This window comes from Oncorhynchus mykiss, chromosome 8, assembly GCF_057628025.1.
Source record: "Oncorhynchus mykiss isolate SJ-2025 chromosome 8, ASM5762802v1, whole genome shotgun sequence".
Lineage (NCBI taxonomy): Eukaryota > Metazoa > Chordata > Actinopteri > Salmoniformes > Salmonidae > Oncorhynchus > Oncorhynchus mykiss.
Genome location: NC_143029.1, coordinates 10,563,843 through 10,578,224, shown reverse-complemented (window position 1 = coordinate 10,578,224; position 14,382 = coordinate 10,563,843). Strand labels below are relative to the sequence as shown.

The 14,382-nt window shown below is 39.9% G+C and overlaps 1 protein-coding gene across 1 annotated transcript; it reads right to left on the bottom strand.

Moving 5' to 3' along the window:
- Window positions 1-427: 427 nt before the first annotated feature.
- On the bottom strand, window positions 428-4,653 carry LOC110529342 (uncharacterized). The gene has a single exon (XM_021611475.3). It carries the CDS (start codon window positions 4,533-4,535, stop codon window positions 2,655-2,657), a length of 1,881 nt encoding a protein of 626 aa, XP_021467150.3. The 5' UTR covers window positions 4,536-4,653; the 3' UTR covers window positions 428-2,654.
- Between the last annotated feature and the right edge of the window lie 9,729 nt (window positions 4,654-14,382).

Sequence of the window (14,382 nt, the reverse complement as noted above, 5' to 3'; positions counted from 1 at the left end):
GTAGTAACAACTTCTTACCACCAGAGGCCACTTAAGAGCTGAAGGACTCATCCCCAAAAGGTACCAATCAGGCCTCTCTTCTACCCCGTGCTTATTCGTCTGCGTCACAATTTTCATTCTCCACCCTTTTCCACAAGTGTGCACTTGCACACGTTCCCGACACGGATTTAACAAAGGTGGAAACTCCCTCCAAGCCAATGCTTACACCAATCATGTGCTTTTAAATCCATTATGGGGAGTGTGCAAGTACACACTTCTGTAAAAGGGTGGAGAATTGGGATGTAGCCATGGTTCTCTGAGTGAAGCAGGTTAATGGAACAGCTACACAGAATGTTTTATGTATCCCTCTGGAGCTCAACATAAAAATATTAAAATTGACAGATGGCTTCTGGCTCTGAGACAGCACAATTCTCTCTCAAACACTAGGTTAAGTATATTCTGATTTATTATAGGACAGATAGTGCTGGAACCCATCAAACTCTTACTTGTGATAATAACAAAATGTCCAAAAATACATTGTTACAATCTGCCATAAAGTAAGATTAAGCTGAGGCTGTAAGAACAATAAGTAGTACCCCACCCTCCCAATCAAATGGCAAACTATTATTGTGCCTTAATTAACAGAGAAGAAGCATGATGAGAAGAAACTGAGAAACTAAACAGAACTGTAATGGTTCAAATTGGTAGTTTCTTGGTGATAGGTAGGTTATAATTAAATATAAGACAGCTCTATCGCTATAGAAACACACTGCAGACTTCACTGGAGAAGATCATTTTCACATATTGCAGCTAAAAATAGGTAGATCAGGAGTGAGATTATGCATGTCATTCCGATCATTTAATTGGTGACAGTTTTCAAACAGAAAATATATTGATAAATAAATATCCACCAGCACATTATACACACTTAACATAAAACAACAACAAATATATATTACTCACATAACTCAATTAGAAAAGGCAATTTTTCTCTTCACAATTGAATCAATCCTCACCCGTCACATTAAAAGACTGTCAACACCCTTCACTCCTCTGAAGTGATTGCCTCCGTAGCCAGATCTCAAGGAGGTGATCACACATACAGGACATACTGCTCATGGTCAGACCAGAGAGTTGGCTCATATCATTGGATGACACATTTTTTTGGTTACGAGAGCCTGGTATCCACTTCTAATGATGTCATTGCTGTTTGCCTCACAGTCCCCCACCTCTAAAAGAGGCCTTTGGGAAACCAGCAAGCCTCCATGTATTGAATGTTGTGTTGCATCAAGACAGATGTTTGCTGGTCTTGTTTCCAAATACTGCAAAATCTCCTCTGAAGTCCAGGAGGTCAAGCAATGATGACAGAATGACAACAAATAGCCACCTGGAGACTAGGTTGTATTTATCCAGGTACACCAGGTGTCAAACTGTGTAATCATTATTATCCCATGACAGAATGACATTCACACAGAAAAACGACAGCACAGAGTTCTATTCGGACTAGGGTACCTCATATTTTCTTATGACAAGTTACAGGTGTAACGTTAAGCGTTGTATAGTCTCTATACACATAAGAGAGAAAGCTTTTTAACTGAGCAATGTATGCTTAAACATCTATTAAACAGCAACCAGAGGGCAAGACACTAGTCAATAAGAGCCTAAGACTTTCATCGTGTGAAATAATCACCATATCTTAAATACATCATCAAATGTTTGATTAATTAAAATTGGAATCGGTAGCGGTGAAACTGGCGTGACCATTTGCGATATTACAACAACGAAGACGTTACATCAACAACCAGCACTGTTTTTCCCCGCTGACATCGTTACACGTCATTGCGCGATAGAACAGCAGAGTAATGTATCACGATGTTGGTTGCTCATTGGCTCAAAACAAAAAAAAATAACAAATGCGCCTGGGGTAGCCAGTGACGCTGTTTCCCTAGCGTGGATCTCAGCTTTTTAAGAACTATATTTTATTCAGATGAACAGATAAACTTTATCTGAGAATCTGAGACTTTCTGTTCTATAGGCAAATAAACCGTAATTGAGGTATAAGGACAATATTCAATCTGTATCACTGAAGAGCTACAGATTGTGCGCTAGAAATGTGAAGGTAATTTCCGATTGAGGTGACATATGCAGAGTTTACTGAGAATGCAGTCAGGAACATTGCCTTGAAAATTCAATCACGCAGTTACGCTGATTTTCTGCGATATTGATTGAATAGAGCCCTTAGTTCCATCATTTTCAAAACACACAGTCACACCGAACAGTTAAAATGTTTGTGATGGTAATTGTGAAAATTGAGTGCCACCACTTGTGGAGAATATATTGTAAAAATGTATTGTGTCAATACGGTTCTCTGGTTTAGATTTATATGAACAGCAGCAGTTTGGTTTGTTAACAACAAGTTGTAAACAACAATAACTTTAAAAGTGGTTTACAGATGTATACTTGTCTAATTTAAAAAATATATTTTCTCAATAATCCTGGGTCGTGTTCATTAGACACAAAACGGAAGAAAACGGATTGAAACAGAAACTACTGGTTCAATAAGAAACTATAATTTCCATTTTCTGTTGCAAAATGTTTTAAAACTTTTTCCGCTGTGTGCCGTAATGAACGCAACTCTGCTGATCCAAATGGGGTCATACATACGGAAGGGGGTGTCAAGCGTGATCTCGACTCCCTTGCGCCTCCCTGTGGACTGTGGTGGGAGTGCCTCTCTGTTCCATTGAGAGCTGCTCCATGGCAGCGCTCATGACTGCCTGGACCAAGAAGCGAGCCGTCTGTACTAACAGGTTCTCTTCACACAACAAGTCCTGGTCGTCCTCCGTCAGGAGGCCACTCTTGCCGCTTTCATCCCCCACCTCATGGCCATCCTGGTCGGACACATCCTGATCCGAGTCAGTCCCGGGGGTGATGCTGATGTTGGTCAAGGGCGGGCCATTTTGCACAATGTTATCTACCGTGATCATGCAGAGTGTGTCATTCTCCTCAGATGCATCAGCAGAGTCCTCAGCAGCATTCTCTGAAGAAATTATCTGATTTGAGTCTGAGGGATACTCATTAGTGTCCATGGCAACGCTGTTGAGTGTATTGATTATCACACAGTCTGACTCAATGACCTTGTCCTTCTCTAAACACTGGATATGATCCAGTTCATCTCCTTGCATCTCGTTAGCATCCATGGTAACATTGATGACTTCACTGAGAATTGAGTCTGTGTTGGTAGAAGTCTCAGTTTCCCATAACTTAGTTTTGAAAGAAGTCTTAGGTTCCAATATCCCTGTTTCCTTTGAATCACCCATTGGACTGGTCTCTGTGTATTCTGTATCTACCTCTGGTCTTACTACTCTTGTCGGGATGGGACTCACTGGTAGGGACTCTGGGCTCGTTAGGGTGTCCGTTGGGCATTCGTTCTCGGGCTGCAGGGCACTCACTTCGGCACACACTGTCACTCTCTCTGTACATTGTCCTCTAACCTCAGCCCCCTTTTCCAGAAGCTCAACCCCCTGGATGTCAGATGTGCACTGTTGTCCCTTGTCTTGTGTCCCCATTGGCTCCACCTCAGTCTCCTTGTCTCCAGTGTCCTGGTTGTCCTTGTTTCCAGTGTCCTGGTTATCCTTGTCTCCAGTGTCCTGGTTGTCCTTGTCTCCAGTGTCCTGGTTGTCCTTGTCTCCAGTGTCCTGGTTGTCCTTGTCTCCAGTGTCCTGGGTGTCCTTGTCTTCCAGAGGGATCACAGCTGAAGGTGCCCTTCTTCCACACATCAAAAAATGCTGAAATGTCTTCCTGAAGGTCACTGACGGTTGTTGGACGTCTTCAGAGACCACCTGTACAACATTTCCCTGTTTTGGCCTTTGGCCGCGGACGTAAGACACTGTCAAGAGCCGCTTGAAGGTCGGCCACGTCCGGATGGTAAACCTGCGTCTCCTTTTCTTGACATTGTCAATGTCAGGCGCATCGCGGACACACTTGTCACTCAAGGAGATGGTGTCTTCTCCCATTGACTTTGCTTCAGTGTGAGTTAGTCTCTCAGCTTGTACAACTCCCTGGTCACCACCCTGGATTGAAGTTTTTGCAGCGTACTTCTTCCTTTGTCTTCTGACGCAAATGAGAGCCGGGGAAAATAACCTTCTCCAGCCATGCTTTGTTGATTTCCTCGTCTTACTGTGTCCTTCCAATTGGCCTTCACTGGTCTCATCCTCATCTGAGGTGGAGCGCCACCTTGAGGGCTCAGTGGGTAGTTCAGATGAAGCTTGATCCTCATCCATTTTTGAGGTTGTACAGATGTCGTCTGAAGTGGCTACAAGTTGTGATGATCCCGTCTCTCCAGCTTCTATATTTGACTGTTTGATGGAGGAATCCATCTGACTTCCATTGATGATGTTCACTCTTTTGTTTCTCTTCTTAGAATGAGCCTCAGACCTGTCACCTCTCTGGTTGTTGGATTTTGATTTGCCCAGGAGGAGTCTGGGTGGACCGGTCAACTTCCTCTTCAAAACAACGTTTTTCTGACGCTGTCCATCTTGGCCCCCCTCAGTCGCCATTGGTTAGTTTATAGCCCAGCACCAAAGTGAATGCTACTGAAGGATTAGAAATGAAGAACGCACCTCACTTATGCACAGCAAGCTGTCAAGTTCTCTCTTCTAATTACCAACAAATCCTCAAACCTGGGGAAAATCAACAGAGAATGACTAAATTAGAATTGTAATTGTCATGTACATTGCCATGTTAATTCATTCATTCCAAACGCTGATTAAGCTTCAGTTATGCCCAAAGCTACTGTAATCATGTATGTACAGCATTAAGCATTTAGTCTACATAAAATACATTGAGCTCCAAAAGTATTGGGACAGTGACACATTTGTTGTTGTTTCCAGCACTCTGGATTTGAAATTATACAATGACTATGAGATTAATGTGCAGACTATCAGCTTTAATTTGAGGCTATTTTCATCCATATCGGGTGAAACTACAGCATTTTTGTACACAGTTCCTCTATTTTAGGGGACCAAAGGTATTGGGACAAGCTGAAAGTAGTCAAAAGTTTTGCATTTGGTCCCAAATTTCTAGCACACAATGATTACATCAAGCCTGTGACTCTACAAACTTGTTGGATGGATTTGCTGTTTGTTTTGGTTGTATTTCAGATTATTTTGTGTCCAATAGAAATTAATGGTAAATAATGTGTTGTGTCATTTTGGAGTTACCTTTAATTGTAAATAACAATAGAGAATGTTTCTAAACACTTCTACATTAATGTGGATGCTACCATGATTACGGATAGTCCTGAATGAATCGGGAATAATGATGAGTGACAAAGTTACAACCACACAAGACATGCTAACCGCTCACCATTACAATAAAAGGGGAGATTAGCATTAGGATGGGGTATGATATTTGTGCATCTAACTTTCTCACTTATTATAATTCATGATTCAGTCAGGACTATCCGTAATCATGGTAGCATCCACATTAACGTAAAAGTGTTATTTTATTCTTATTTACAATAAAGGTAACTCCAAAATGACACAATACATTATTTACCATTCATTCTATTGGGCAGAAAATAATTTGAAACAGAAACCAAAACAAACAACAGACGCATCCAACAAGTTTGTAGAGTCACAAGCTTAATGTATCGCGTGCTAGGAATATGGGACCAAATACTAAACTTTTGACTACTTTAATACACAGTAGTGAATTTGTCCCAATACTTTTGGTCCCCTGGAATGGGGGGACTGGGTACAAAAAGTGCTGTAATTTCTAAACGGTTCACCCGATATGGATGAAAATACCCTCAAATTAGAACTGACAGTCTGCACTTTAACCTCATAGTCGTTGTGTCATTTCAAACCCAAAGTGCTGGAGTACAGAGCCACAACAACAACACATGTGTCACAGTTCCAATACTTTTGGAGTTCACTGTATATAAGATCACTTGAACAAATTGAACAAAGTATTTTCATAAACTGACTGACAGAAGTTAGTCTTTGAGACAGCTTTCGGTCTGATATAACTGAAGTAAACATTTAAGTTGTCAGTTTCATATCACATTGTTCCCAGAAAAAGCTATCAATCTGACTCAGACTGATAATGTATAATTAAATTACACAGATGTTTTCATAAACATGCCTCTTAGAATGATGGACAAGACAATTACAGGCTGGCTCAGTTGACTCATCCTGTTTACCTTGTTATAAATGGCTGCTTAGTTGATAGTTTTCCTTGAATGATCACAAGATACAGTACACAGTACACAGTCCTTTATCTAAGATTAAATGACTATATGAAATCATTTATTGATCTGAAAATGAGACAAATATGCATAACCAAAAATGTATAGGGCCATTTAGCCTATCTGAAGGCAGAACATTATAATCATATTTCAAGCACCACCTGGCATATATAATGCATCATAATGTTGTCCCCTTTATAATGAATTCATTGAAAAATCATTGGATCATTGGCTCAATATCAGACAGGATATCAGCTTTTAATTTACAATATCTAATACATTTCAGTTAAACAAATTCCAATGATCCAACCTCTCATCAGGCTATTGCATTGAATGAGTTTAGGATATTGGATTATGCAAAGCACATGCTACAGTTATCATGCTATCAGTAATATGCTGTAATTTATATTTTTGGCTACAATTGATATTTTTCCTTTCATCTAGGCTGATGAAGCTTGCTTACATTTATGGCGCCAAAAGATCTTTGCCAACTAAACGATGAACCCTGCACTCCCTCTCACCACCTTGCTTCACATGCGAAACGGAGAGATGACATGCTTGGTTGAGTTTTAAATCTATTTACTGGTCAACAGTAATATCCTGGAAATACACGTATAGCCTACCTGGGTCTACCTGATAAAGCCTAATCCTGAAGAACAAAATTAGTCGGCGGTTTTCGGTTGGCGTTGACGGCTATAGTAGAAATCTCCAGTTTCCTTCAACTACAGCGCGCCCCTGCCACTGCCAGGCTTGAGTGTCCTTTTCAAACCCATGCCTGCTCCCTGCTTGCAGCGAGCGAGAGAGACTCCGGCGAGCAGCATGCAGGTAGTGTACCGCCCAGTTTCCATGGAAACCAGGTGATTGACAGTTTATTTAGAGAAATGTGTCATTCAATAAAAATGTGGAATGCGTGGAGGCCTCCTAATCATATAAACGTTACGGAGGCAGGACAGAATGGACTAGAGTAGCCTTGCTATCCAATTTCTGTTATGTCTTTAGATGGTATGCATTTAATATTCAGTTCTGTCTCTTTCAGTTGCTCCATCCATGAAAACACACATTTTCATCATTTTAAACGTATAGGAGTACCGTCAATTCATTAATACACGTTTTAGCATGTTTGTGTGCAGATGGTTGCATGTGAGATATCAAGATTTAGATGCAATGAAAAATGCATTTTCTTTAGTGTAAAATAAAAAAATTTAAGTAGAAAATCCCTAGCCATAATTTTTTTTAAAAACATCCCATCTTTCAAATCAGACACGCCCCACCTACAGTATTTTACAAAATAATCTTTAAAAAACCATAGATTAGTAACCATGTCACTAAAATAGCTTAATTTATTTCATGAAATGTGTCATGTTTAGCCCCGAAGAAGACTCTGTGGAAGATGAGTTAGCTATAGAACCTATCTGTTTAATTTTTGTACACTGTGACTTCAACTTCCACTATGAGTTCACATCAGAGTTCCCTCATTCAAGTAGGTTAAAGGTCACATAACCTATATAGAACATAGAGTAGGTCGATTTTTGTAGACAAACAGTACAGCATCTCATTGACATATTGATTCATATAAGACATGTGGTCTTAATGAACCATAGATTTTTACCCAAGCTGCCACTATTATTGCCCATGTCTCAATGCTTTAATTACAGTCACCCTAACCTCTGAAGAAGAGTCAACTGAAGATTAGGTATGAGGTAGGAGGTAAGGAGGTAGATGGTAAGGAGGTAGGAGGTGAGGAGGTGGTTAAAGGCTTATACATGTAAATATAATCAATTCAGTATATTTCTATGGCAGAAGGTACATTGTGAAGTGTTCCAAGAAATGAATGAAGGAGTCGTAAACAAAACGCATTGGGGGCCTTGGCAACTACAACGGACCACCTGATCATGATACTGTACCATCTTGAGAGCAAAAATAGACCACTGACAGATGGCACGGCCATATAACCATAACCATATGAATGGATATTGACATCATAAAGACAATTACAGTGACTTCACACCCTTTGACTTATCCATAAATGTTGGTGTGTAACAGCCTGAATTTAAAATGGATTAGACTGAGATGTTTTGTCACTGGCCTACACACAATACCCCATCATTTCGAAATTAGAATTTTGTTTCTAGAAATATCTTGAAATTAATAAAACATTTAAGCTGAAATGTCTTGAGTCAGTAAGTATTCAACCCCTTTGTTATGGAAAGCCAAAATAAGTTTAGGAGTAGAAATGTGCTTAACAAATTGCATAATAAGTTGCATGCACTCATTCTGTGTTCAATAATAGTGGTTAACATGATTTTTGAGTAACTACCCCATCTCTGTACCCCTCACATCTGTAAGGTCTCTCAATCGAGTAGTGAATTTTAAGCACAGATTCAACCACAAAGACCAGCATGGTGAAGTTATTCATTAGGCTTTGTATGGTATATCAATACACCCAGTCAATACAAAGATACAGGCGTCCTTCCTAACTTCCTAAGTTGCCAGAGAGGAAGGAAACCGCTCAGGGATTTCACCATGAGGCCAATGGTGATTTTAAAACAGTTACAGAGTTTAATGGTTGTGATAGGAGAAAACGGAGGATCCTCCACCAACATTGTAGTTACTCCACAATACTAACCTAATTGACAGAGTGAAAAGAAGGAACCCTGTAAAGAATAAAACATATTTGATAACATGCATCCTGTTTGTAACAAGGCACAAATAGGGCACTACTTTAGACCAGGACCGTTGGTTCTCTAGTCGAAAGCAGTGCACTATGTAGGGAATAAGGTGCCATTGGGAAGTACTCGACGAGCAACGTCAGATGACTAAGTGCATCATCATGAGGGATAAAAGAGACATGAGATAATGCAACCTTCAAAGGATCCCTTGTCTTAGCTATGCATGATGAGATGACAACAATACTGAATACGGGTTGGTCGTTCTGATGCGTTGGCCAAATGAACAGCATGTGAGTTGTTGAGTCAACGTATTGAATAGCATTGAATATATTGAATATATTTCCTGGGGCTGGTCGAGCAGCTAACAGCCGCTGCCTGCAGCACATAAACATCTCCCTCTAATGTCTCCAGAGGACTTGCTCTGACGTGGAGCAGAGTTTAGGCCTCTTGTACTGTTCGGGCCTCATTTACATAACAATGAGCCATTGTGAACATGGGTTTACACCTTTGACAGTTAACACCTTTCGAACAAAGCAACTGTCTTGATAATGCAGAGGTTGTTGATTCTTCTCTTCACAAGTCCTCACTGTCAACCCTAGCTATGGAAACACAATTTCCCTATTATCACACCATGGTGTATACACCAATAGTGGAACACTGTTGTTAGAGTTGAAAAGCAGCTTAAAAGTTTGAATCCTGGACCCTCCTGTAATCTGTATTTCCATCTCTCTCTTCACCCTCATTCAATTCTACTAATATTTACATTTAAAAAAAAAATCATATATTTTTAAGAATATTGAATGTAACAATGTGTGTCCATAGGCATACGATACAAAGCTGTGAGATTTCCCCCTTCTCAACTTGAATGCCTGTGTCACGTTCGTTATAAGGATCGGACCAAGGTGCAGCGTGGTATGCGTACATTCTTATTTATTTAACGAATGAACACTGAACAAACTAACAAAATAAGAAAACGAACCGTGAAGCTATACGGATAGTGCAGACAGGCAACTAAACATAGAATAAGATCCCACAAACACCAAAAGGGAAATGGCTGCCTAAATATGATCCCCAATCAGAGACAACGATAAACAGCTGCCTCTGATTGGGAACCATATCAGGCCACCATAAACATACAAATACCTAGACCTCCAAAACCCTAGACATACAAAAACCCTAGACATACAAAAACCCTAGACAATACAAAACTCCTAGACAATGCAAAAACTAGCGTATCCACCCTAGTCACACCCTGACCTAACCAGAGATATCTCAGGTGACAGCCTGAAAGAAAGAAGAGGATATTTCCTGTTATGAATCACATTTCAGTCATTTAACAGATGCTCTTATCCAGAGCGACTTACAATAGTAGTGTGTTCATACATTTTTATAATGGTGCCCCGTAGGAATCAAACCCAACAACCCTGGCATTGCAAATGCCATGCTCTACCAACTGAGCCACACGGAACCACCCCAACTGTGTCTAATGCGTCAGGATAATTGGCACTAACCGAGAGCAAGGAACGGAGCACATGAGTGTTGCTGTTTTTGATTGGTCGTAAATCACTCATATCTGACGACTGGCACGCCTGCCTGGAGTGTAGCTGTCGGTGAGTTGGTGAGAGCAAAGGCAACTGATCAATAACAGACCTCAGCCACTTTCTCACTTTCTCTCTCTCTCTAACGTGTGTGTTGTTTGAACAGATATACAGTGTAACAGTGTTGCTTCCGTCCCACCTGGGCTCGAACCAGGGACTTTCTTACACTACATGACCAAAAGTACGTGGACACCTGCTCGTCGAACATCATGGGCATTAATATGGAGTTGGTCCCCCCCTTTGCTGCTACAACAGCCTCCACTCTTCTGGGAAGGCTTTCCACTAGATGTTGGAACATTGCTGCTATAACAGCCTCCACTCTTCTGGGAAGGCTTTCCACTAGATGTTGGAACATTGCTGCTATAACAGCCTCCACTCTTCTGGAAAGGCTTTCCACTAGATGTTGGAACATTGCTGCTATAACAGCCTCCACTCTTCTGGGAAGGCTTTCCACTAGATGTTGGAACATTGCTGCGGGGACTTGCTTCCATTCAGCCATCAAAGCATTAGTGAGGTCGGTTACTGATGTTGTGCGATTAGGCCTGGCTCGCAGTTGGCGTTCCAATTCATCCTGAAGGTGTTCGATGGGGTTGAGGCTAATCAAGGTCTTCCACAACGATCGCGACAAACCATTTCTGTATGGACCTTACTTTGTGCATGAGGGCATTGTCATGCTGGGGCCTTCCCCAAACTGTTGCTACAAAGTTGGAAGCACAGTATCGTCTAGAATGTCATTAAATGCTGTAGCGTTAAGATTTCCCTTCACTGGAACTAAGGGGCCTAGCCCGAACCATGAAAACAGCCCCAGACCATTATTCCTCCTCCACCAAACTTCACATTTGACACTATGCATTGGGGCAGGCAGCATTCTACTGACATCCGCCAAACCCAGATTAATCCTTTGGACTGCCAGATGGTGAAGCTTGATTCATCACTCCAGAGAACACGTTTCCACTGCTCCAGAATCCAAGAATCTCTAACATCTATGTACCACTATTACATACCACCAACTAACATCTACATACCACTATTACATACCACCAACTAACATCTACATACCACTATTACATACCACCAACTAACATCTACATACCACTATTACATACCACCAACTAACATCTACATACCACTATTACATACCACCAACTAACATCTACATACCACTATTACATACCACCAACTAACATCTACATACCACTATTACATACCACCAACGAACATCTACATACCACTATTACATACCACCAACTAACATCTACATACCACTATTACATACCACCAACTAACATCTACATACCACTATTACATACCACCAACTAACATCTACATACCACTATTACATACCACCAACTAACATCTACATACCACTATTACATACCACCAACTAACATCTACATACCACTATTACATACCACCAACTAACATCTACATACCACTATTACATACCACCAACTAACATCTACATACCACTATTACATACCACTATTACATACCACCAGCTTACATCTACATACCACTATTACATACCACCAACTAACATCTACATACAACTATTACATACCACCAACTAACATCTACATACCACTATTACATACCACCAACTAACATCTACATACCACTATTACATACCACCAACTAACATCTACATACCACTATTACATACCACCAACTAACATCTACATACCACTATTACATACCACCAACTAACATCTACATACCACTATTACATACCACCAACTAACATCTACATACCACTATTACATACCACCAACTAACATCTACATACCACTATTACATACCACCAACTAACATCTACATACCACTATTACATACCACCAACTAACATCTACATACCACTATTACATACCACCAACTAACATCTACATACCACTATTACATACCACCAACTAACATCTACATACCACTATTACATACCACCAACTAACATCTACATACCACTATTACATACCACCAACTAACATCTACATACCACTATTACATACCACCAACTAACATCTACATACCACTATTACATACCACCAACTAACATCTACATACCACTATTACATACCACCAACTAACATCTACATACCACTATTACATACCACCAACTAACATCTACATACCACTATTACATACCACCAACTAACATCTACATACCACTATTACATACCACCAACTAACATCTACATACCACCAACTAACATCTACATACCACTATTACATACCACCAACTAACATCTACATACCACTATTACATACCACCAACTAACATCTACATACCACTATTACATACCACTATTACATACCACCAGCTTACATCTACATACCACTATTACATACCACCAACTAACATCTACATACCACTATTACATACCACCAACTAACATCTACATACCACTATTACATACCACCAACTAACATCTACATACCACTATTACATACCACCAACTAACATCTACATACCACTATTACATACCACCAACTAACATCTACATACCACTATTACATACCACCAACTAACATCTACATACCACTATTACATACCACCAACTAACATCTACATACCACTATTACATACCACCAACTAACATCTACATACCACTATTACATACCACCAACTAACATCTACATACCACTATTACATACCACCAACTAACATCTACATACCACTATTACATACCACCAACTAACATCTACATACCACCTACTCATTCAAGGGTTTTTCTTTCTTTATACTATTTTCTACATTGTAAAATAATAGTAAAGACATCAAAACTATGAAATAACACATATGGAATCATGTAGTAACCAAAAACGTGTTAAACAAATCAAAATACATTTTATATTTGAGATTCTTCAAAGTAGCCACCCTTTGCCTTGATGACAGCTTTGCACACTCTTGGCATTCTCTCATCCAGCGTCATGAGGTAGTCACCTGGAATACATTTCAATTAACAGGTGTGCCTTGTTAAGTTAATTTGTCAAATGTATTTCCTTTGTAATGCGTTTGAGCCAATCAGTTGTGTTGTGACAAGGTAAAGGTGGTACACTGAAGACAGCCCTATTTGGTAAAAGGTCAAGTCCATATTATGATAAGAACAACTCAAATAAGCAAAGAGAAATGACAGTCCATCATTACTTTAAGACATGAAGCTCGGTCAATCCGGACAATTTCAAGAACTTTGAAAGTGCAGTCGCAAAAACCATCAAGTGCTATGATGAACCTGGCTCTCATGAGGACCGCCATAGGAAAAAAAGATTCAGAGTTACCTCTGCTTCAGAGGATACATTCTTTAGAGTTAACTGCACCTCAGATTGCAGCCCAAATAAATGCTTCACAGAGTTCAAGTAACAGACACATCTCAACATTAACTGTTCAGAGGAGACTGCATGATCAGGCCTTCATGTAGTCGAATTGCTGCAAAGAAACCACTACTAAAGGACACAAATAATAAGACGAGACTTGCTTGGGCCAACAAACACGAGCAATGGACATGAGACCATTGCCATTGGAACACAGGAGTGATGGTTGCTGATAACGGGCCTATGTAGATATTCCATATAAAATCAGCTACAATAGTCATTTACAATATTAACAATGTCAACACTGTATTTTTGATCAATTTGATGTTATTTTAATGGACAAAAATATGCTTTTCTTTCAAAAACAAGGCCATTTCTAAGTGACCCTAAACTTTTGAACGGTAGTGTATATTTGATTATTAATTTTTGGGCCTCTTTTGCATGTTATTTTGGTATTAATATATGTCACATATCAGTTTGCAAACAATATTTAAAAAAAAGAATATCACTGAGTTAATAAAGCCGCATACAAACATGGTCTCTCTTTTTCTTTCTTGAGTAAGGCAGCTCCAAAATGCAGGTG

Bases quoted from the DNA above. Each gene is read 5' to 3' on its own strand.
- LOC110529342 (XM_021611475.3), bottom strand. From the start codon at position 4,535: ATGGCGACTGAGGGGGGCCAAGATGGACAGCGTCAGAAAAACGTTGTT.